Raw genomic sequence first — 26,583 nt, 5'->3', positions numbered from 1 at the left:
ATGAATGTGTGTGTGTTATGTGAAGTGTTTTTATGTACCCGAGGGGAAGTAGTGCCTTACCCCCTTATTCATAATGGTCCGCTAACTTCAAACAGCTGCTAAAGAGTGTTATTTCTCATTCTGACTTATGTCAATAGAAGAAGACAGAGTGAGAATTAGCAATGCTTTAAGTTACCAGACTATTATGAATAAGGGGGCTAGTGCCTACCGGTTAAATAAGATCTTTTCAGTAAATTTTCCTAAACGTAAACGGCGAACTTCATCGTGACATTAAGTGAGTTTAGTCGTAAAAAGTATTAAAAAATATTCACAAGCATATGAGCTAAGACTACGCCATCATGTTAACGACGGGGCTATCCAGCTCCTTGACAACACGAACCTAGTGAGAAGACGCAAAAGAACTAAACATATTGAGTTAGTGTAGTAAAAAGCTAAGTCAAAGTCAAAGTCAAAGTCAAAAAAATCTTTATTCACTGTAAAACTTTATAAGTTATTTAGTGCAAGTCAGGATGAAGTACAAAAGTTACAATAGCATTCAAATGAGTATAACAATATTCATTAACAAAATTTAGAACATTAATTCCAACTATCTTTATCATTCAAATAATCTTTCACGCTATAATAGGCCTTAGATGTTAATTTATTTTTTACGATACATTTAAATTTTTTAATAGGTAACGTTTTAATTTAATTTGGGAGTTTATTATAAAATACAACACAATCCACTTTAAAAGATTTAGCAATTTTACGGAGCCTAGTAGATGGAATTGCGAGTTTATGTTTGTTTCGAGTATTGACACTGTGTACATCACTATTCTTTTTAAATTGGCTAATATTTTTATTGGCGTATAGGAGGTTCTCGTATATGTACTGGCAGTGTACTGTCATAATATTTATTTCACTAAACTCTCAATGAATCCCTTGAACGCATTTTATAGACTGCTCGAATTGCTCTTTTCTGCAGCACCAATATGTTTTCAATATCAGCAGCCCTACCCCACAATATAATTCCGTAAGACATGACACTATGAAAGTAGCTGAAATATACAAGTCTAGCCGTTTCAACATCTGTCTGTGTAATATAGTGCTAGTGTAATATAGTGCAGTCAAAAGTGAAACTAACATGTACTAAGTGTAAAGAACAGAAGAAGAGACAGAGACAATATGAATAGTGCTAATAGACACTTTTTAGTTCTACTCTACTCAGTAAATTAAGTTAAAATTAAATTGCTTAGTAAAAGTAGCCTCAGCCTAGATTACTTAAAAGAGAGTAATTAAAATGATCAAATTTAGGTTTTTATCATAGGTTCTCAACGTGGGCGATAACGCCCCCTTGTGGGCGTTTGAGACTTTCAGGGGGGCAGTAGAAGACCCAGAGAAAATTAGGGGGCATTGAGTTGGCACAGATGGGGCGTGGGTAGATGAAAAAATATAGTCTAATAAGGCAAAAAAATACACGAAAATACTCTAGAAAAAAACATATTCTCAAAGGTATTTTATTATTTAATTCTCAAAATAAGGTTGACAAACTATGTTCTAGAAGCTTAAAGGACACCGGATCTAGCAGCACCAATACAGACGCAGGCCCGCGGCCAACCGGTGGTGATTGTAATCCGGCCTTCGTTCTTATTGAAGTGAAATTGAATAGGCCTTTTAAGAAGCCTGTCATCCCGCGACATATTCCAAGGTTAGTATGCTCACCCTCTTATTCATAATAGTCTTATAACTTAAAGCATTGCTAATTCTCACTCTGTCTTCTTCTATTGACCTAAGTCAGAATGAGAAATAGCACTCTTTAGCGGCTGTTTTAAGTTAGCGGACCATTATGAAGAAGGGGGTTAGTGATTCACTATATTTTTATTTATAAAAACGGCATTATAAAGTGGTACGGCTTGGTATTACAATAAACATTGTAATTGTGTGACAGTAACAATATGATTTGACACCTATAATAGATAACTATAAAAGATTTGTTCATTTTAATTAATTTTCATTATATAAAAACTAATTGTATTGTATCTTATTATGTAATTGTATTATATTATCTACTTTAGTATTAGTTCGGGAAGCTCCGTAAAATCTTCTCTTCAAAAATACCACAGTGTCTGAAGACAAAGGCTTTTAACCAATGTGTGTTGCCAGTGATGACATACGGAACACAGACGTGGTCGCACAGCGGGCAATGGAGAGGACTATTCTCGGAGTTTCCCTGCGAGTTCGAATCAGAAATGAGGAGATCCTTAGGAGAACCAAAGTCACCGACATAGCCCAAATGATTGCGAAACTGAAGTGGCAGTGGGCAGGGCACATAGCTCGGCGTACAGATGGCCGTTGGAGCAGTAAGGGTCTCGAATGGCGACCACGTACCGGAAGGCCTAGTGTTGGTAGGCCCCCCACAAGATGGAACCACGATCTGGTCAAAATCGCCGGAGTAGGTTGGGTGAGGGCAGCGCAGGACCGATCGTCGTGGAGATCTTTGGGGGAGGCCTTTGTCCAGCAGTGGACGTCATCCGGCTGAAATGATGATAATGATGAGTATTAGTTCATATGTTGCACAATTAAAATTCTAAAATTATGTATAGATACTTGCATGTGGTCTTATATTAATTTAACAGACACAAGCATTTCATTATAGACACACTTATAAAAGATTCATTCATTTGATCACAAATACACACTGATACTTTACTTATCACTCACAACACACCCAACGCACACATACATCCAATTTCTTAGTATACGTACTTTAGATATACTTCTTAGTAATTAGAATATGTTTAATTGTCTGTAAACAATGTTATAATTAGTATTAATAAGTTATGGAAGAGCGGAGACTTCTAACACAGGCGCTATAGTGTTTAAAAAGAGGGTCCAATCGTGAATATTGATTTATATACATACCTTATACTTGAAAAAGAAAATAAATATTTTGTATTTTAGTATTTGTATTTTTTGTATGTGGTGGTTGCCTTTTTTTATGAAAATAAGGGACGAGAGGAGCAGGACGTTCAGCTGATTATAAGCCCGGTAATTGATACACCCTGCCCATTACAATGCAGTCCCGCTCGGGATTCTTGAAAAACCCCAAAAATTCTGGGCGGCACTACATTTGCGCTCGTCACCTTGAGACATAATATGTTAAGTCTCATTTGCCCAGTAATTTCACTAGCTACGGCGCCCTTCTGACCGAAACACAGTAATGTTTACACACTTCACGGCAGAAACAGGCGCCGCTGTGATACTCATAGTCTAGCCGGCTTCCTGTATACCAAAGTTACCAAATAAAATAAAAATTTCTTTCTAATTGTATCAAAATAATATTGTGCAATATATAAAACCGTTTATTAATTTGTACAAGGAAACTTAACGAAAATTATTTCATTGATTGTAAAAATAATAACTATACTCGCACCCACACCATCTAGAGCCAAACTCAACAGAACTACATAGTTCACGGCTGCATTGCAGAAAAACGGAGTCAATTTAGCATCGGATGAACACTGCATTATTTAATGTTTTGTTTTTTTTATTACAAAAAGTGATAATACTTTGATGTTTGTTATAGATACGAAATCGATGCAATGCTTGCTGAAATGGAAGCTGTTCCGTGTAAGAGAGAGTGCACAGGACGAGGTCAGTTAGAAAGAGACTGGTTATCTACTGTAAGGACTGCGACTAACGCCCTTCGAAAAGTACCCTATTATGGTTGGTGGATTATATATTTATTTCAAAAATTCCAATAAGGTATACACTAATACAAACACAGTATAATACATCAACAATAACATTGATATGGTAAGTGATGTCTCAGGTATAGGCGAAAATGACACGCTATTCAACTAAGCCACAAATGAAAATAAGAACTATATATGTCTATCTATAAGTCCCTGGTAATTATTTTCAAGGGAGAGTAATAACCTAGATTAAATACAAGATCTTATGACGATACGTCACTCGAACGGTTAGCTCAGTTGGCAGAGCACTGGCACGGAACGCGAGAGATCGTGGGTTCGAGTCCCGCATCGTTCATAAAATTTTGTTTTCAAGATTTATTTGTGTATTTGATGGATTTATGTCTTTATGTCTTTAAAATGATAACCCAGAAGTGAGGGTTATCACTTAAAAGACATAAAAAATTATTAAGAAAAGTATTATATTTCTTACAAGCTCTCGGTTGAGTTTTTCGCACATCGAGACTTAGATATGAAAGATGTATATATGTAAGATGAGTTATCTTTTTGATTATCTGACTAAAAAGTAATTATTGAAGTAAGACCATCGTTTGTCAAGCGTACCACAATTTTATGGGTTTTGAATCAGCCGCCACGCTTGGCTATTAAATTCAAATTCAATCAACTCAAAATACCACCACACTTTCCACCACTCGAAAATCTGTGCCTCAGACCTAAGAACAGCCGCAAGAACAGCGGGTTTCTTCTTCTTTTATAAAAAATTTCATTACAATCAACTTAATAGTAATGTAACATAAAAGCGGCACATTCGGTATTAATTCATTTTCCTCTTCTAATGATGGATAAAAAACTAAATTAAGGTTTAACTTAGAAAATAGTGACTTATGATCGAATTACGACCTATGGGCGGACCGTTATTTAATATATTTTATAATTTATTTAACAGGAACAACGGACTTTTGTACGATCAACCGACAGTTGGGCGGAACACGAACACGGGTTGAAATGCACACGTCGTTCTGGCAAGAGGCTGCCGTTTATGTCAATAATCAATTCGTTGTAAGCAATTTCCTGGACAGCAATGAAAAGTTTGAAGTAAGGGGCTATTCTTGTAATTTTTGAAGTGAAAACTTCTTACACGGCGTTGAGCACTTTTCTTGAGATGGGTATAAAATGTTTGAATCGCATCAGGACACGTGCCCTGATCGAAAATTCGAAAGACAGTCGTTGAAATTATGGATGAAAGTTGATTTTTTGAGAGATAAAAATTTTAATGTAAAATAGTGTAAAAAAATTATGCAATATTAATTGTTATTTTTGTGTGCGATAGCGCAATAAATGAATATTGTATTTAACCACATAAATGCTAGTACTTTTATACTGATAAATATTTATATTCGTGCGAAATTATTTCCTAACCATTCCAAAATATTCAAAAATACACAACGCTACTGTTCGTTCAAGTTTTCACATCTACCCGCACTCCCCGAGTGCAACCCGTTTTTGTTTTATGTTAGCTATTCACACAATAGACTTAGGTATAATTTCAGCTGCTAAATTACTATAAAAACGAAATCAAAGATTATGCTAAGCTTAGGCCTGGTATCCACGAAAGCGGAGAGGAGATGTGAGCTGTAAGAGCTTGAAATCAGTCAAGTGATGTCTACGAGAGGAAGCCGCTATCACGCCCGCCTATACGTATCTCCGCTCTGCCGCGCCGCTTAAGGCGAAGAGTAAGCAGAAAACACGCAAACATGGTGTTTTAGGCAAGTTTTTTGGTGAAAGTATAGCATTTCGAGCTATGATCACTTACTTAATCCTGTTACACATATCCTTAAGTCTTATTTGTAGGTTGCTAATGCTTGCTGTTAGTCATAGTTAACACTGCCGAGCCTTTTTAAACTACCACTATTCTTTAAAGTTAAACAAGTTTTTTGGCATGGCGTGACAAATTTTTTTGGTACTTCTCTCAGAAATGTTATTCTTATAGCTTGTCCTTTTTTGTGTAGGTTCATTTATTCAGATTAGTAGTGAATAACGAGGATTGTAAGCATATAAACTGTTTTCCACGCAAGAATTTTGAAAATATTGGCTTTGTTATATAGATGGCGGGACGGCAGCCGTGAACTCATATCGCTCAAGGTCGCTGGCATTTAGTGTCGCCTTAATCGCTCGACGCGGCACAAAATTATATAGAAAAATGAGACATTCTCTTCTCCTCTCCGCTGGATCCATTTCCACTGAAGCTAAGCGGAGAGGAGATGTCGAAATAACGAGATCTGATTGGTTATCAAAATACATCTCCTCTCCTCTCCGCTTTGGTGGATAGCGTGCCTTACACTTAGTTCTGTTTTACGTAAGTTAAGTCTGAGCAAAGTCTATGTACGCTCTTTAGATCTAAGCCTAAGAATATTCTAACATATACACCTAACAGATAGACGATAACACGTGATAAATTTTGAATTATCAATCAAATCAAAATCAAAATAACTAAATTCATGTAGATCATGGAAATTACACTTATGAATGTAAAAAAAATATTTTTTCTTATTGAATCTACCGCTTCTTCGTAAAGGGTTGGGCTAATGAGAAGAAGTAGCAAGAAACTCATTACCACTCTTTTAAATATATTTACATATTTACATTTTCGTCCTTTTATGAATGATTTCAATTACAATATAATATGTAAAGTGATGCAACAAACATACTCAAACGTCAAATAGTCAATGCCTTACACAAGTAAGTCAAAAAAGTAAATGTAAATTAGTAGTGTGTGCATTAGCTAGTTTAATATTCGAAAAACTAAAGAACCAATACCAATAGTGGCTGAATGTTTACGACTTTTCAATCAAAATCGGTTACAGTCACAATAGATTCGCTTAATTTTTCTTGCTGTATCTTTGTTAGAGTGATAACGTTCTCTTTGGCACGCTTTGTTTGTCAACACGCAAGACATTTTTTACGATATAAGGGATGATGCGCCCTGCCGAATTACAATGCAGTGCCGCTCAAGGTTCTTAAGAGCTCAAAAATTCCGAGCGGTACTACAATAGCGCTCGTCACCTTGAGACATAAGATGTCTCATTTGCCCAGTAATTTCACTAGCTACGGCGCCCTTCGGACCGAAACTCAGTAATGCTTAGACATTACTGCTGCACGGCAGAAATAGGCGCCGTTGTGGTACCCATAATCTAGCCGGCATCCTATGCAAAGGAACCTCCCACTGGTATATTGTTAGTCAGGCCATAGTGGGGTTTTATTTTTTGAGAGGTGATCACCTATGACCTACAAACCTGCAATAAGTGAACAAGCAGATGTTGCAGGAGATGACATTGATGGCGCACGCATTGCTGATGAGACTGGTGAGCGATTTCTTCTCCACCGCGGACACAGTGCAGAGTACTGACGGATTGCTAAAGGCGGCGAGACACGCCCGTCAACTAAAAGATATACCACACGCAACTCAGCTATTGCTACAGGTGATAATATTCTTTAATTTGTACCAAAATTTCTGGACGATGCGGGCTTCGCGATATTCGCAGAATTGAGGGATTACTTAAAAATACCCAACTGTTTAGATTTCAAAGAGCATCACCTCAATTGGGGTTGAGCAGGTTATCAACTGTAAAGTAGATCCTATAGATGGAGCCACAACCTAAGAGTTGAACTAGACATACCAAAATTTACGAAGCATGCGGTCGGTTAGCTTAGCTGGAAGGTCTTCCCGAAAGACGCGGGTGCGAATCCCGCATCGTCCGTAAAAGGCCATACCAACTTCGGCTACACAGAAAAGTATATTAGGGGGATTACAATAAGAACTATAAATAAGAAAATTGGCTTCAAAGAGGAATGGGTTTTTAGAAAAAAATATTTTTATTTTTCATATTATCACTGCTTTTTATCGAATTGCAAATACATTTTCTTATCTTACGCATTATTTCGGGGGTCATACATTATAAGCATATCGTCCAGGAATTGAATCTAAGGGCTATTCGAGAAGTGATATCACTTATAAATAACAAGATAACAATATTCGTGTTCACAAACATTTACTAGATTTTCTTTTCCTTTTATTAAAAAAACCTAAGATTTATTATTTTAATTATAATCTTGCCATTGGCTAATCAGTAATTTAATTCTAACTTGGTTTACTAAGTAAAGTAAAACTAAGAAATGTCCATTAGCACTATTATAATTGTCTCTATTACACTTAGTACATGTTAGTTTCATTATTCACTGCCCTATTACACTGGCTTTTCACTACACTGACTCAAAAGGTTTAGTTCTTTTTGGGTCTTCTCACTAGGTTCGTGTTTTCGAGGAACTGGATAGCCTCGGCGTTCACATGGTAGTGAAGTCTTAGCTCATTAGCTTCTGCAAATTTTTGAATAATTTTTACGTTTAAATCCACCTTAAGGCCACGATGAAGGTCGTATGTGCCAGTCGTTTAGAAAACCTCTCAGCAAATTACGAAAGCGTTGCATAATTTGTATATTAGATTATATAATAAACATCTAAACACGCCAAAGAAAGTTTTTTGTTATCGTAAATCTTTCATAATATATCATATAATTTTATTCATAATATTATTGTTTGAATAAATAGCCATCAATAGTATAGAATTGCATCTCATGTTACTGGTAAAAGAAAAACTAATGTTTGTTACTTCAAAATATCGTATGCATTTCCATTGTAAGTGCGTTGGTCCCAACAAGACATAATTGCAATATGCATAGGTATTACAGCTTAAAACCATCCTTGGCGACTACCTTCTGCTCCCTTCCCAGGTGCTGTTTGTAATACTCGCGTCAAGAAGATACTGCGATTTGTAAAGGCTGCAGGAGGTCTATTACCAAAATCGAAAGCCGAAGTTTCGGTCCGAAACGAAAGAACGAAGAACTTCGAATTAAATCCGATTACCAAAGTACTTCGGATCCGAATAGTGCGGACGGTTTCGGAACCACAGACGTAACCATAAAAAGTGAAGTTGTAGTTACGATCATAATAATTTCAAACAATGAAACTGCAAATGTCAGGTGACTTTGGGAATAAGGTAAACGAAATACAAAATGTCTTATCGCGAACTTCGTATCAATCTTCGGATCCGAAACAGTTTCATAATAGGAAAATTTACGATCCGTCAACCAACACTTCGTATTTCGATTTTGGTAATAGGGCTCCTGGGCTTGCTATGAGTATAAGTGGCGAACATAATATACTTCAATTCTGCACGCGGTGTTACTAGGACTCATTAGGACTAGATAAATAGCCACCCACTCTAAATAAATAAATAAATAATAGGTTATTACATGGCTTCAGTTGTGGTATGAATGTAATGATTGTCAATATTCGCAGATGGTATCGAAGAATATGGATGATGCAAACCTATGGAGAGAGCTATCGACTTGTCTCAGGGACCTGGATTCAAATTGGGCTGAAGTCTGCTTGAATAAGTCACTTTCAATCAATCCGCGACATCCGTTGAGGTTATCAATCTACCTTTGTTAACACCAGCAAATGCTTTGCTAACTTTGTATACGTAGTCTGGCCATAAATACTGTTACAATTAAAAATAAACAAAATATTACTTTTGAATGTTGAACCATGACTCGCACATAAATTAACCGGCGCTACAACGAGACGAAGAGCAGAACTGATGAATGCATATGCCATACGTATATTCGCCACAGCGTATACGTGGCTCTTAGAACGCACATATATTACAAAATCTGCTCTGCGTCGTCTGCGTCTCAGCATACGCTTAGCCTTAAAGTCGGAATAAATACAGGAGATGATACGTCATTAGGATGACATGGTAGGATTTTTTGAAATTATTATTAAACGTTTGCTTCTAAAGTTTCTTCTAAAATTCTTCTAAAGTTGGATTTCTATTTTTTTTAATTATGTTTATTGCTAAAGTTTGGAACTAAATCCAAGTGCTCGAAGCTAAAATAATTATTATTGATAATTTGATCGTCACCGCATTCCTCACGAACTGATTTACATTGAAAGCAATCTAATCACTCTAAGAAGGTTATGTGTGTGTGTGCTTACTAATCACCCAACAAAGTTTCTCAATTGAAAGTTCAATCAAGCTGATCTGTGTGTGCCTATGCGCTGTCTCTATAATAATAATAACAATAATAAAGAATTTATTTAATACATTTACAGGTTTTGCTTAATATTTATATAGCTATTTGGCCTGAATACACATAAACATCTCCCAACTTTTTCCAATTTCTTCTTGCCAGATTGTTTTCAGTCGTAGGCTCTCTCCAACTATTATAACGTGCTATTTTCTTCTCCTGTGTTATCTCTATTTTTATATATGAAGTATTATAGCCCCGCGCGTTGAGAATGATACAGGCAGCCATCATCATGACGTTAGATCCTGGCAAACATTTCTAAAATTACCAATCAACAGTAGGTACTATTTATGCATTTTTCGGTGATATCACGCAAACGGTAATATGAAAAAGTTTATATTCTAAGCCGCGGAGTTGTACAATCGCTATCAATTTCCGTCTTTATTACTAACAAGATGACAAAAATAATAATTTCACCAAATTTCAAGTCTGTAGGTATTTTGGCCAAATATTTGATAAATAATATGATTTTTTTAAATTATAGCCCCGCAACCTTCCTTGCGGAGAAAATTTCATAAGATCCGTTGTTAGCTGACGTTTACGCAACTATACAAGTATTATATAGAATTAGTAGCTCAAATATTTTTTTAACATTAAACTCAATTTAACTTTATTCAGGTATTTTATGCATAGAATCGTTATTTACACAGTATAATTGTATAACTACACATCCCACTGCTATTTTCAGTATTCTGGCAAAAGGCTGCAGCGTATTCGAGAGTAACCCTGATGAAGCCGAGCCATTTTTCGTCTGTCTTCTGAGGCTCTATCCTTTCTACAAGTCGCTTTGGGTTGTAGCAAGCGCTTATTACTGGCGGCAAGAGCACTTCAACATGGCCAATGATATTATTACCTACGTCAGAGAGTACGCAATATAACATGTTTTACTAGTGATATAGTAGTAAAATAGTATAGTAGTAGTATACTAGTAAAAAATAGATACATTGCGTCATGGTTGTATTTTACTGTCGACCTGCAAATACTCCGCTAAGCGTTTCGTACCACGCATAAGGCTTGAACCAGTAGTTGACGTTAACTTATGTTAAAGTTTATCCATGAATATATTTGGTTTTTTGGGTCGGTGAACAAAACTTGGGAAGATTGTCCAATTAAATTCATTCAGCTTTTTCATTCATTCAGCTTTACCACAAACTTGAACAATATAATTATTGTAATAAAATTTTTGAAAGTTTACTTGTTCTCTTATGGAACTACGCATTGCCCTGCCTTTACATTTTGCCTGCTAGGGAAACGAAAATCCATCTACAATTATTTGAGTCTCTCTATTTGCGCCTTACCTACTAAAATAACTAGAGTGATGAGTCTTCAATTAGTGAATGTCTGATTGACAAGCGTAATTTGCGATGCCGTTCGGAATTTGGATGCAATCAAGAATCGTCGGGTCGTCACTTTTCTCATAAAAAATATTCTTACAGACTTACATTATTCTCTTTATTCAATTTGTTATTTAAAGTGATATCCCTTACTTCTGGAATTAACTGTACAAATTAAATTTGTAACCAAAATTTATTCCAAAATCGTTCACGATTCGGTACCTACTCAAATAAGACATACCAAAATTTACATCATCACAATTATAAGGGTTGAGCAGGCTATCAACTGCTAAATAGAACCTTTAGATGGAGCTACTGAGAGTTGAATAAGATATATCAGGATTTACGATCCATGCGTCACTCGAACGGTTAGTATCCCGCATCGTTCACAAATGATGGTTACAAATTTAAAATGTATAATTCTTGTCGCTAGCCTTGATAGACAAGCAGTGGCTGAGGATATGAAACAACCTAGAGTGTGGGAGCACGAGCTAGGAGACTGGTGGGATCCGACTCCTCTACTTCCAGGGACCAGTCCCTTCTACGATGCCTGTGATCTCCTTTTAAGAATACGAGCCATATCTGTGAGTAGATGCTCTTTATTACTTAACATACTGTTATTACTTACTTTCATTATATTTATGTACCTGATTATGTTATCTATATATTTTTAAACTTTTATCATTGCGGAACTTTAACATAGTAATTATTATGACGGGTACTCACTATATATTTATATTTTATTAATTTGATGCCGATATTTCGATCCAATTGCAATTCTTTTGTTTCATGTTTTTCTTTTGTTCTGTTATGTAGTAATTTAATATTATATAAGTCCAAAATTAACTCGTGAAATAGTATTTTCGGCAGCAGGCGCTTATTAAACGACTATATTTGTAGACCCAAGAGAGTGCAGCAAATTGAGTCAAAGAGAAAGAGAAAGGGAGACCGTTTTTTATTCGTTTACGTTCTTTTATGTGGACAAGGAATAAGGGTGGACGTTCTATATTCATTTTACTTTGCGACCATACTAATTGATCGTATTGTAGTTATTTGACGCAAAACCCCTCTTACTTTACTTAACTTTTAAGCCTTTTATTCAGACAAATTACATAACATATAAATTAACGTAGACTATAGCTACAAGCTAAGGCAAGTCGATACCCGATAACGACATCTTCGTCATTTTCCTGGCATAGGTCTTCTCCATATATTGCCATTATTTTCGGTCACTGACGAATCTAGTCCAAGACGTGGTTCCTGCTGTTGAATGTATCTCGTACTTTTGAATAATCGTCTTTTCTGCTTTCTGTCTTTTAGATACCAATACGTGGGTAACACTGAAAATGTTTAGAACTAGCCAGTAAGAAACATTGCTAATGAAAACTTTTTATTTATTTCAATTTTAGAACTCTTTGGTAACCTAATGTAGTATATTGCATTCATTTGTCATTTGTTTTTTGAATTGGCGGCAAATCTAAAACTCATGTTACACGTGAAAATGAGCCTAACGCTAGGAAATTTTTGGTCAATGATTTATTATGACTTTCGTTGTGGGCTAACTCAACAACAAAGCTATGAAAATGCGATTAGCATTTCCTAATGAAGCCCCGTCTCGTGCCACTATTTACAATTGGTTTAACGAGTTTAAGCGAATACGTAGCAGTCTCAATGATGATCCGCGTGAGTGACGTCCTTTAACATCGACTACTGAAGATAACATCAGTGCTGTGCGACGCATGATAGAAGAAGATAAGAGACTGACCTATCAGCACATACGGGCAAGCCTAGGCATTGGTATGAGTCAAGTTAAAAAAATATGACACGAACATTTAGGCGTCAGGAAGCTTTATACCAGGTGGATTCCCCATACTTTATCCGATGACCAGAAACACCTTCGCATGGACTGGTGTCGCCAAATCCTAGATAAGTTCAATGGCTTTGACCCAAATGCTGTATTTGACATCGTCACAGGTGATGAAAGCTGGATATATTGCTACGAACCCGAAACCAAATGACAAACAGCTCAGTGGGTGTTTCCTTTCGAGGATCGGCCAACTAAGGTAAAGAAAGTAAGAAGTCAAGGAAAAAAGATGATTGCCTCATTCTTTGGTCGGAAAGGTCATTTCGCGACAGCTGTGCTAGAAGATGGAAGGACAGTCACTGCAGACTGGTATGTCAATCGCTGTTTGCCTGTTGTCTTGGAAAACATTCGACAACAGCGCCCTCGAAGCAGGAACCTCCTTCACCATGACAATGCTTCAGCGCACTCCGCAAAACGGACTGTTGAATATACCATACAGTCCTGACCTGGCGCCCTGCGACTTTTATTTATTCACAAAAACTAAAAATAAATTTCGAGGTATTCACTCTACGAGCCCTGAAGATGCAGTGAAAGCGTAGGAAAATGCCATAGAAGAGGCCCATTCTTCCTTAGGGGTCCTAAGGAAGAATGGGCCCACTCCTTTTCTCAGTGGTTCCATCGAACGCCACGATGTTAGAGAGGAACGCAGATTACTTCGAAAATCAATAAAAGTATTGGCAACTATCTACATTAAGCCGTTTTTCATTTTCTAAACATATTCAGTGTTACCTTGGTATAATATTATTGTTTTACTCCATTTGTCCTTCCATCTCATTGTGTGGAAAGTGCATCTCTTCGTCTTCTATATTTGTTTGTTTCCGTAGTATTTTATTCTTCACTTTAGCTCTTTTTCTTTTTATAGCAGATTGGCTTGATTGAGGAACTATAAATACTGTAATGCCCCAAAACGAGGTTATTAACAGCCGATAGATAGTTGCGTTGTAAGCATTAAAACCTTGATACTACGCTCATATTGCGTATGGTATTATGTAATGGTATTGCAAATGAAGGCTCTACAACTCCTGCGAGATATCAATAGATACTAAAAGTGTTTGATCAAAATTAAACGCCGAACGCATAAAGTTTGAAATAAATTCCTTTCACATTTTGCGAGAAGTGCGTGAGGCATTCTTAGCAAATTGTAGAATATGTGTGTCATGTAGCCGATGACATTCTATACATATAGACAAATCACGTCGTAGCTTCGAATGTCATTATATTATTATCTCTATACATTGCCGCATTTACTCCAGTTGTTTAGAATATTCTTGGTCAATAAGCAGCAACGTAAAACATGTATTCATCATCAGCCGGAAGACGTCCACTGCTGGACAAAGGCCTCCCCCAAAGAGCGATTGGTCCTGCGCTGCCCTCATACAACGTATTCCGGCAATCTTGACCAGATCTACTAATCTATTCACTCTTTTTAACCCACTTCAAAAATAGGAGGATGTCCTCAATTCGACCGAGTCTATTTTGTGTTTATTTATCGATTTATGAATAATATTTTTTTCATTGATGATGGAATCTTTGAGGAATAGAGGGAACTCTACAAATTTTTAGGCAACAGAGAGCACTTTTACTTTTTAGTTACCTCGTTTCGTAGTAAGTATAATACGTTTGAACTTTGAAGCCGGGTTTTACGTAATTTTATTATGATTGGCTTAACGTAACGTTTGATTATTTCATTACATCGCTTTAAATTTTATTTTGATATTTATTGAATTATTACATAGAAATTATATATAAACTTCAAAAATAATATAAAATAGCTTCACATAAACTCTGTTTAAAGAGTTATTGGTATAAGATATTGGCTCAAGAAAGGTTTTATACCATTTATGATTTCTTCATATATGTTCATATCAAATCAAATCAATATCACTTCATTCATGTAGATCAAGAAAGTGACACTTATGAATGTCAAAAGTTTTCTTTTCGTTTTACATTTACCACCACTTCGGAAAAAATGATCTTTAATGAGAAGAAATGACTAGATTGCCACTCTCTTAAATTAACAAACATATAATTATTGAAACATATATTTATTTGTAATTTGGAAGCAATATATATGAACGATGCGGGACTTTTTCTCAATTTAATAGGACAAAACGTATTTATTGTATATTATTATAGTTGGCAGAAATATGCCTTGCTCGTGCGCTGTCAGATGTTGGTGAAACTCCAATTTACTACCACCTGCTGGCACTGTGCTGTCGGCTGAAGGGCAATGTGGACGACGCCTTGTGTCATCTGAATGTAGCCATCAAAAAATTTGGTGATGTAAATTGGTCCATATATTTATTTCAATACTGTATTAGATTTTTGAGTCGATTAGATGCACTATATACCCCTTTCACCAGTGGGAGGCTTCTTAATAAAGTGTGTGTTTGCACGCATGAAGCTCTACTTCTTTGGCGTAACAAAGCAAAAATCCTTAACATTATTTATGCCTCCTGCTATTCTATGCTTGTAGACAGAACAATATTGTAAAAATCTTGCAACGATGTCTTTGACAATTAATTATTAAATAACGAATATGGCTGTATGGGCTTGAACCATTTGCCTGTCCTAATAATGGACGAAGAAACTAGAAAAGAAAAAAGCGCGGGAAACATCTAAATTGGCGGACGCGTTTTTTCTTGATATTTTTATTTATAATTAAAAAAGTGGATCAGTGAAGGTTTTTACGATATAAAAGTATTTATTTAATAGTTGTAACATATTTATTTTATTATTTTATGTATATAGTGTACTTTTTGGAATCCGTAAATAAGTTACCTCCGTTTTAAAAAGAAATAAAGAAAATCTTGACAATGGCTCAATCGCTTAACGCGCAGAGCCAATAAACCACGAAGAAGAAGAAGAAGAAACTAGAAAAAATAACGAATGTGGCAAACGTCAGAAAATTTTAGGAACCAAGTTCCCCCTGTTACTTTTGTGTTACAGTGATGCGCGCGCATCTTAATATTTCACTCTCATCATTTTTTCATAACGCGCCTAAAGAAGTATAACTTCAAAAAGTTTGCTTATTGGATCGGTAGTACAGCGCCCCCTTTTGTTATCATCAATCAGTAATGTACAAGAATAGAATAGAAATATATTTATTTACTTTAAGGAATGAACATAACATAACGTATTGCAACAACACTTGGTAAACCTCATCAAGCTACATCAGTTCATAAAGGGGCTTTGTCATGGGGAGAAGAACTGATGAGAAGCTCCCAGTCCATTAATTAAATCATATAACAACTTAGCCTATATTATACAATTTTAGGTGGCCTGAGGAGAACCATTTAAGCCCTCTTTGTCAAACAAGCATAGCTACCAGTAAATAGCTCCTTTGCACCGGATGCCGGCTAGATCATGGGTACCACAACGGCGCCTATTTCTGACGTGAAGCAGTAATGTGTAAGCATTATTGTGTTTCGGTCTGAAGGGCGCCATAGCTAGTGAAATCACTGGTGACTAGCACAGTTGTAGTGCCTCTCAGAATTTTTTGGGTTTTTCAATAAACCTGAGCTGCACCGCACCTGGGCAGGGCGTATCAATTACCGTCAGCTGAACGTCCTGGTCTTCTCGTCCCTGATTTTCATCAAATATATATATATTGTGCTCAGTATACTGTCTGGTATTTTATATAAAGGAGCCCTTGCCCCTAGCTAACCTGTCACAACAGCATGTTTTGTTTTTCGCTTGAAGGGCGCCGTATCTAGTTAAATTACTGGGCAAATGAAACTTAACATCATATGTCTCAAAGTGACAAGCATAAAGGCGATGGTGCTCAGAATTTTGAAGTCAATCAAAAATCCTGAGCAGCATCGCATGATAATCAAAAGTGCGGTATATTTTCAGATCAGTTACTTAAAGACCTTACAAGGCGAGTGTTATCATAAGCTGAAAGACGTCGTCAATTCCACAGCATGCTTTGAGAAGTCTGGAAACTCTTTGGGTGCCTATAGGTATGGCTCCAGTATTTACGATAAATATCTTAACATAGAAATCTTAATAAGTAGGTACTAGTACATTGATCCTTTTTGAAACAAAAAACTAAAAAATTGAATTAGGCTTAAAACCCAAGTCGAAATGAGTCGTGAAAGTTTGTATGTAATAGCTGCTAATGTTTTATAAATAAATTCATCATCATCAGCCGGTGGCCGTCCACTGCTGGACAAAGGCCTCCCCCAAAGATTTCCACGACGAACGGTCCTGCGCTGCCCTCATCCAACGTATTCCGGCGATCTTCACCAGATCGTCGGTCCATCTTGTGGGGGGCCCACCAACACTTCGTCGTCCGGTAGGTGGTCGCCATTCGAGGACTTTACGGCCATCTGTCCTTACTATGTGCCCTGCCCTCTAAATCAATTATTCATCGATAATCCTTTCTATCCATCCATGTCGCAACTACTCCCGTAACAGTTCGGAACTTCAATCTCAAAATTGTTGACGAGTACGTCTATAAACAATCCAGTTAGGTAGGTTTAAGTTTGCGGAAACTCGTCCAACTCGGATGGGCAGCCTTCGGGAAGCTCCGTAAAATCTTCTCGTCCCAAATACCACAGTGTCTGAAGACGAAGGTTTTCAACCAGTGTGTGTTGCCAGTGATAACATACGGTACGGTCGCTAACTATCGGACTCATGGTCGCTCAGAGGGCTATCATGAATTTTCACTGATAGATTAGAAATGAGGTGATCCGTAAGAGAACCAAAGTCACTGACATAGCCCAAATTATTGCGAAACTGAAAGTGGCAGAGGGCACATAGTTATACGGGTAGATAACCGTTGGGGCAGTAAAGTCCGAATGCTGACCACGTACCGGAAGACGCAGTGTTGGTAGGCCCCCACAAGATGAACCGGCCATCTGTTCAAGATCACCGGAACACGTTGGATGAGCGCAGCGCAGGACCGTTCGTCGTTGAGATCTTTGGGGGAGGCCTTTGTCCAGCAGTGGACGAATTCTCGCTAAAAAGAAGAAGAAAAATCCTCTCTGAATGGCCATTTTTCCATATAAACAACTATTTTCCTTGGTTTTTACCCTGGATCAAAATTACCAACATCATAAGATCAATATCATCATTTTCTGTGTCTCTCTGTTTTGCATTAATTAATATTTAGTACTTTAAAAATGGCTTAAGACGGCTTAATCATAAAGGCCGCAAACAGAGGCCTCGTATACAAAACCGACAACAATAAGTTTTCCTCACAAGACAGTTTGACACAGAATATTTCCTTCCCATTCACCTTCAAAATTTCTTTACGATTGGATAATTTTTGGAGGAGGAAATTGCCAAGAACGAAACCGTGACGCAACCCAGATTTATGAGTTTTTTACTCACTATAGTCGGAGCTGCAGTTGTCCTTAACACATTGATGACTCTCGCCCGCGTTAGCGTGACGGTGTGATGTTTTAGAATTTTTTAATCTAAAAAAGCCCTCTGCGTATCTTTCCTCTTGATAGTGTAAATCTAGAGCACTGTGACCTTCCCACGTGGCGCCACAAACTACGGTATCATCCCCATCAGCATTTGTGGGGTGACCCCCCGGGGCGGTTTTCATGGAACTTTCTGCCACGTCCAACAAACTGTGGTATGAGCTTCCTTATGCGGAGTTTCCGCAACGATACGACATGGGTACTTTTAAAAAATGCGCGTACACGTTCCCTAAAGGCTGGCCATTCCTCTGGTGTTGCAAGAGAATGGAATGATCACTTAATACCAGGTGATGCGTAAACTCGTTTGTTCTCCTTTTCCATAAAAAAACCTGTCTGATCTTTTCTGCTTATGAAAATGACTGATTCCAGTAATCTCCTCTCGTTACCGAGGCGGGAGCCGCAGCGAGTAAGAGCTATATTAACTGATCTTATCAGACGACAGCCCAACGCTTATGCTTGGATGTACCTCGCAGATGATTGGTTATCGGTAACAAGCATTTTATAACATTTTTTTTATATAATATGACGGGGCAAGTCCGGTCACATGGTCAGGATCTTTATAGTTCTCCATTGTTATTGATCACGACAGCAAGTAAAGACGTTACAATCGTATGGTAGGTACACTTCACAAAGCCTTATGATTATGTAATAAGAACGTGGTGTTTCCGGAATGCGCGTGCGAGACAACCGCCTCGCTCGATAGTTCATCCCTGACTGCCTGCACGGCGCTCGCCCATCACCCGCTCTTACCCGCACTCGCACCGCGATTACACCCCGAGTTAAGACGAATACCAAAATAGCTTTTTGTGCTCGACGTTCTTGGCTACGACATATATATATTATATTTTATTCATTGCCGTAAATCCTCTACGGCTCAATATCTAAGTGATAAGACGACCTGAAACTAGATTATGATAACTTTATAGCAATAATAATGACAGTACAATATTGTATATTTTATTAAAAAGAGCACAAAAAAGAATGCTGGGAAAGTTTTTTGCACCGATTCTTCTCTCTCAGAGCACCATTTGTTTCCGAAACGGTGGTAGTGTTAGAAGTGAGAGAATTGTAAAGGAATCAATTCTTATATGTCTAAACAATTTGTTATTTTCAAAGCGACATCCCTCACTTCTGGGATTAATTATTTTTTTTTTTATTTGAAAGAGCAACATTTCAAGTTAAGTTTTTAATATGGCTTTGGCTTTGGGGATGAGCAGTTTATCAACTGTAAAAGAAGATCCTGTAGATGAAGTCATAACCTGAGAGTTGAACAAGACAAGACCAAGATTTACGAAACATACGTCATTCGGACGGTTGGCTCAGTTGGAAGAGTGGTTCGAGTCCCGTATCGTTCTATTTGGATACAAATTCCTTAATTCCTTTTATGCCCTTGTTAAATTTAATTACAAAGAAAATTTACAACTTACAGCGTAGTTCTTTTGGAGAAGGGGGTGACGCTGGCAAAACGGAGGAGCAAAAATCGTCCACAGCTTGTGCAATAGCTTGTGCAGCAGAAGCTTTGAAGTTGGATCGACAAGCTGGAAGGGCCTGGGCGCTTCTGTCAAACGTTGTGAAGCCAAGTGCGCGGAGACTGCATTGCGAAAATATGGCCAAGTTGGTGCGTAGATAACACATTTAAGATATTTTAGGCTAAGTTCAATATCAAAATCACTTTACCATCTAGATTCAATATGTTACCATTACCCATATCAAGTGATGAGAAACTCGTTGATACTTTTTAAATAACTAAACAGATTTATTTTAGTTCATAGTTAAGTATTTTATGAACACACGATAAGAGCTTGAGATTACTTGAATAAGTAACTATTACATGGGACAGTATTAACAGCAGATTTTGTTATGACAATAAGGGACGAGAAGAGCAGTACGCCCAGCTGATGGTAATTGATACGCCCTATTACAATGCAGTGCCGCTCAGGATTCTTGCAATTCCTAAAAATTCTGAGCGGCACCATTATTACGCTCGCCACCTTGAGCCATAAGATGTTAAGTCTCATTTACCCAGTAATTTCACTAGCTATGGCACCCTTCAGACCGAAACACAATAATGCTTACACATTACTGCTTCACGGCAGAAAAAGGCGCCATTGTGGCACCCATTATCTAGCCGGCATTATGTGCAATGGAGCCTCCCACATCAAATGCCCTTGGCCCTTGTACGTTCCTTTTCTTTTTATGCCCCGGGGAAGCACAAGGCAATAAGAATAAACAGCATATAGAATAGCTACTTATAAATACAACCTTAGTAAGATAGAATATATCCTATAGATATCCTAAATATTAACATCCCTACCATCTGGATGTGTGGCGGTCCTCCACAGTTCCATTTTCAAGGAACTTTCTTCAACATACCACAAAGCTGTGGAATGAGCTTCCTTGTGCGGTGTTTCCTGCACGATACGACATGGGTATATTCAAACAATGTTAACATTAAATTTTCTCTAATTTTTTTTAAGTTGTTACATTGCAGACAACGTTAAACATAAAAAATGAAAAAAAACTACGTTTAAACAAACCGACTATAAAAACTGAAAAGTATTAAATAACTAAAAAATTTAATTTCATACACCTTTACCTTTAATATTAATAAAATGCTATTATTTATATGTGCTACCTATTGATAGGTTTTAAGTCGTTGCCAAGCCCTAAACAAAATAAAACTTTATATTATAAACAACTTACTTACTGTAATTTTTAAAGTTGTCTGGCCACTCGTGTCTGTCCGCTTGGGTTGTTTTGTTCTAGACGAAGCTATCCCACTCAAAGTTTATTTAATATATAATCAACCTGAATGAAAATTCCTAAAAAACCGTACACAAAAAACAATTATATCATCGAGGTAAACAAAAATTTTCATAAAAAATGATCATAAAATGAAAACTACTGAGCCAAGCTATGCAAAATTTTTGTGGGACCAAATGGCATCTATTCTGCATCGAACTAAAGAAAAATCAGATCATAAATCTTAGAGTAATCGGTGTAAATACATAAAAATCCAAGCCTCCTCCTTTTTGAAGTCGGTTAAAAATTACGACAACAACACGTAATCGATACGAATTATATTGATCGCCGGTTCTAAATATCACCAACTTTTTAATTACATAAATGAAAATATTCATTATTATAAAACAATATAATGATCTAACTGTAACTTATCGATGCCTTATCATTCAATAATTGTATTTACCATTAAATTAAACTTAATGATAAAATAGTTATTTGTAGATTTAGATAGTTTCCGCAGCACTTACAAAATTCAATAAAGGAAGCTGCTTTGCACGGTATGCCGGCTAGATTATGGGTACCACAACGGCGCCTATTTCTGCCGTGAAGCAGTAATGTGTAAGCATTACTGTGTTTCAGTCTGAAGGGCGCCGTAGCTAGTGAAATTACTAGGCAAATCAGACTTAACATCTTATATCTCAAGGTGGCGGGCGCAGTTGTAGTGCCACTCAGAATTTTTGGGGTTTTTCAATAATCCTGAGCGGCACTGCATTGTTATGGGCAGAGCGCATCAACTGAACGTCCTGCTCGTCTCGTCCCTTATTTTCATAAAAAAAAAGTACTCGCTCCACAACAAGTGTACTGTCTAGACTAGGATCCCCGAAAGTATATCGAACCGCTTAAGGTTTCAGTACATAGAGAAGTATATGTCCAGTGTTGCGCGTCTTTTTTTATGACAGTAAGGGACGAGACGATCAGGACGTAATGCTGATGGTGATTGATACGCCCTGCACATAGAATGCAGTGCTGCTCGGGATTCTTGAAAAACCCAATAATTTTGAGCGGCACTACAATTGTGCTCGTCACCTTGTGACGTAAGATGTTAAGTCTCATTTGCCCAGTAATTTTACTAGCTACAGCGCTCTTCAGACCGAAACACAGTAATGCTTACACAGAACTGCTTTACAGCAGAAATATTTGCGACGTTGTGGTACCTATAATCTAGCCGGCATCCTGTGCAAAGGAGCCTCCCTCTGGTAAATGGTTCGTCTGAATCCCGTGAATTAACTCGCCTAAACGTCTAAACTATGTTTTGACTTTTAATAGCAACATAGCACAGATAATATATAATTGTTCAAGGTTTGCACATAATTCATTTACTCTAACATCGTAAAATAATCAAAATAGTCTATGGTTACGATAAACGATAAGAAATTCCAACATTTCTTAGAGGAGGTTAGATGCGATATATTCGGAGCATTATCGTATCTTTCCGAATGTATCGTTGTCGATTTTGTGGAAGCCCTCCAGGGCATTTTACTATATTTACTCTATGTTTGAAAATGATTAAAAAAATAAAATACATATTATGTAATAATAAAAGATACATGAACAGAGTGACTTCCCCTTAATAGAGACATTAATAAATGTGTTAATGGACACATTCTTGGTTTAATCTATCTAGCAGTTTAAGTTAAAGTAGAATTATTACTTATTTGAATAACTTACGGCTAGATTATAATGCAAGTGGGGCAACATATAATAACTATATTATTATGTTCCCTAGAGTATACATAATATATATTAAGTATAATTGCGTTAGCTTTTTTATGGAGGAGGAGCGTACGGGTCAACTGGTGTTAAGTGATCGCTGCTGCTCACATTCTCTTGCAACACCAGAGGAATTACAGGAGCACTGTCAGCGTTTTAAAAAGGTGTACGTACTTTTTTTTATGTACCCATGTCGAATTGACCTGGAAACACCGCATAAAAAAGCTCATTCCACAGCTTGGTTGTATATGGAAGAAAGTTCCTTGAAAACCACACTGTGGATGAAAGCCTCACATCCAGATGGTGTAGATAATATGCTAATTTGTGACGTGTCGTGCCAAGGTAGAATTCGGCGACAAGAATCAGATCAAACAGTTCTTTGAAACAATCCCCGTGATAAATGCTGTAGAAGACACATAATGAAGCGCCGTCTCAGGTTTCTGCCACGTGCAATTCAGAGATGATCTTTATTCTCATAATATGTATTTACAGCGTTGGGATGGGACCTCCAAGTGAGGAAGTCCCATATAATACAAATACGAAATAAATTAAACCTTAAATTCATGAATATCTACTGACTAATGGGACAGATTCAATTCTCTCCCTAAAAAATTAATTAATTCTACACAATGCAGTCATCAAGCCTGTGTGAACCTATGGCATTCAAGTATGGGGAACTGCCGGTGACAGCAACATAATATGTCTGCAAAGAGCACGAAACGGTATCTTGCGGACAATTGTAAGTGCACCCTGGTTTGCTCACAGTGAAGAGATACAAAATTATCTGGACATGCCCACCATAAAGGAGGAAATAAAAAAAATTACCACTAAGGCTCCTTTGCACAGGAAGCCGGCTAGATTATGGGTACCACAACGGCGCCTATTTTTGCCGTGAAGCAGTAATGTGTATACATTACTGTGTTTCGGTCTAGGGTGTCATAGCTAGTGAAATTACTGGGCAAATAAAATTTAACATCTTATGTCTCAAGGTGACGAGCGCAACTTATATTTAGTTGAAATATAATTTTTTCTAATCTTTATTATTATTTATTTTATCTTAAATAGTTTTTTTTTATTAAATTTGTGCTGAATAAAAAATATTAAATATACAAAAGTGCAATAATATTTAGATTATTTATTTTTTAATTGAATAAGAATGTTTTTATCTATAATTTTTCTATAATATATAAATCAAATCTTAGTATTTTTAAAATTTGTGCATATACCCTATTGTAAAGCCGCTCATAGTTCTTGAGTTTTTCAAGAATCCTAAACGGCACTACATTGTAATAGGTAGGGCGTATCAATTACCATCAGCTGAACGTCCTGCTCGTCTCGTCCCTTTTTTTCATAAAAAAAAACACACAAGACGTTACGCCGAATGCCTAGCCACTCATTTGCACACCACTGTTTGAGTCCTCTTAAGCAGTAAGAAGACCAAAAAGAAAGCCAGTCTGATTAGAATAAGGGATGGTTGAGTCGATGGCCGCCAACACAGCTCTTTAAACTAAACTCTACGGAACTGATTATAGTCGTTACCGACTGATGACAGTTATAATAATAAAAATAAAAGTAAACTTAGCAGCGTCAGCAGTTGGAATATCTTACTGTTATACAAGGATGGAAAGTTGGTTACAGCAAAGGAGCTGCAGGCAAATAGTATTCATATGTAAAACTAGGCGTTCCCTCCCGCTTCGCTGGGCGAATTTTAAAAGGAAGAAACGTTGTAATTCGAAAAAAAACCGTAGCCACAAACCATCTAGAATAAATTTCGCATCGAATGGTGGTAGTTTCATGTAGATATGATCAGTGGTTTAGGCGTGAAAGAGCCTCAAACAAAGACCATTTTCATTGTATATGTATATATAGAAGACTATAACCTAAAGTAGGTTATAGCTAACGAGCTGCTACAAGCCTGAGCCGAAGGCAAGGGTTTTTAATATCTATATTTTTATTTAAAAAAAGGCCCGCTAAATTGCTTCCGCCAATTCTTCTCAAGTCTGTGACAGTCTATTTTGAATGGGTAGTTTTTGGCGTTCATTAAGTGATTTTGAATAAAAATATTTGAATTTGAATCACAAATCCATCGCATTTCCAAATACTAAGGAAAAAAGTATCTACTTACTCTTAATAACTCGATCGGCGGTGACTTATCTTGGCGCCCATTACTAGCGGGGTGATCACCTACCAATATGATTAAATTAAATTTAAATTAGTCATTATTTTATATTATTGCTAAGGCGACGTCACCAAATCGCCCAACGAAAGACCATCGCTGGTTTTCAAACCAGCAAACATACTCAGTTGGGACCACTTTGTGACGTATAGAAAATGATATACCTCAGTTTTGTTTCTGTTTATTTTTTTTTTATTTTTATGTCTTTTTTTTGTATTTAGATGTAGGTACTATATGTTACAAATAAACCATTTTTCTTTCTTTCTTCCTTATTTATTTCAATAATTGAGCCTTACAGAATACTAGTATTTATAGACCAACGTCTTCGTCCGTCTAAAGAGTCTGCAATCTTTTCGGAAACCGGCTTATGACAGTCGAATGGTGTCATGTGCAATGTGGCCTTAATCAAATGTCAAATTGAGATTCAGGTTTCGGTGGAGTACCATTGATTTTTTTGGGTTAAAATCACATAATTGTGAATTAACTCTCGTTAAAAGCTATATAAGAGAGTTGTTTAAATAATGATTTGTTCATTATTGCTCACTGTAAAGAAACAGAAATAACAGACGTGAAAAGTTGGAAAAACCTTTTTAACCACTTATATGTCTAGATAGACTGTGATAGCTACGAAAATAAAAAAAATAACAAAAAGCAACCGACTTCAAAACCTCTATTCCAAAACAATAGATATAATATGCACAAAAAAAAATTAAAATAATTGCGTATTTTATACAATCGAATTAATTAATCTAATTCTAGTAACGATTATTGTCATTTTTGCAATCGGGTGTCCTCCAGCCGCGGCCCCGCTCTCGCCTGTCGCCTCCTCACGTCGCGTGTGCGACTCAAGCACATCTCACATATAACTATGTTTATAGATACAAACCTACCTTGGCTAACACCGACTCCCAAAATTAAAAAATGGCATGCGTACAAAGTACACATGTCAGAAGTGAAACTTCTTTGTAAAACTAATTTTAAAATCTCGTTTAAGTATATTAATTAAACCAAATGTTTTTTGTCAATATTATAAATTATTAGATGTCCTACTTACTCGCAGCCAAGCGCTAAACTTTCACGATACATAGCTAATGGGGAAGATGTTCGCTTTGAAACTTAGCGGATTATAGTTCGTCACCATATTGCAATTAGGTACTATTTCGAACTTATGTCAAATCTCACTGCACGTTTCATACTAAACTAAATTTCATTTTTTACTTCCTGCCACCTATAACGTACTACGTAGTATTTACATTTTACATCCTCTTTGATCATGATTGCCACGAGATTAATGTTCTATAACCTCTAAATCACGTGCCTCGGCTAACAACACTATTGCCACATATTTTTTTAATTAGTCTTATGACCTCCAAATTGTTCATTTTAAAAACATTGGATTTGCTTATTTCCTTATAAGGGACCTT

General features: G+C 36.8%; 1 protein-coding gene across 1 annotated transcript in view; it reads left to right on the top strand.

The window, feature by feature from the left end:
- The window catches only part of LOC126965379 (uncharacterized), a 36,848-nt gene that overhangs the window by 7,033 nt on the left and 3,232 nt on the right, over positions 1 to 26,583 (top strand). The window contains exons 3-13 of the mRNA XM_050808936.1: positions 1,541 to 1,687; positions 3,566 to 3,705; positions 4,639 to 4,787; positions 7,016 to 7,171; positions 9,048 to 9,178; positions 10,527 to 10,703; positions 11,606 to 11,756; positions 15,173 to 15,319; positions 16,892 to 16,998; positions 18,838 to 18,955; positions 19,898 to 20,086. Of these exons, the coding sequence (XP_050664893.1) occupies positions 1,541 to 1,687; positions 3,566 to 3,705; positions 4,639 to 4,787; positions 7,016 to 7,171; positions 9,048 to 9,178; positions 10,527 to 10,703; positions 11,606 to 11,756; positions 15,173 to 15,319; positions 16,892 to 16,998; positions 18,838 to 18,955; positions 19,898 to 20,086 (1,612 nt within the window). The remainder of the gene's footprint in view (positions 1 to 1,540; positions 1,688 to 3,565; positions 3,706 to 4,638; positions 4,788 to 7,015; positions 7,172 to 9,047; positions 9,179 to 10,526; positions 10,704 to 11,605; positions 11,757 to 15,172; positions 15,320 to 16,891; positions 16,999 to 18,837; positions 18,956 to 19,897; positions 20,087 to 26,583) is intronic.

This window comes from Leptidea sinapis, chromosome 7 (genome assembly GCF_905404315.1).
Source record: "Leptidea sinapis chromosome 7, ilLepSina1.1, whole genome shotgun sequence".
NCBI lineage: Eukaryota > Metazoa > Arthropoda > Insecta > Lepidoptera > Pieridae > Leptidea > Leptidea sinapis.
This window is presented reverse-complemented; position numbering and strand designations above follow the sequence as displayed.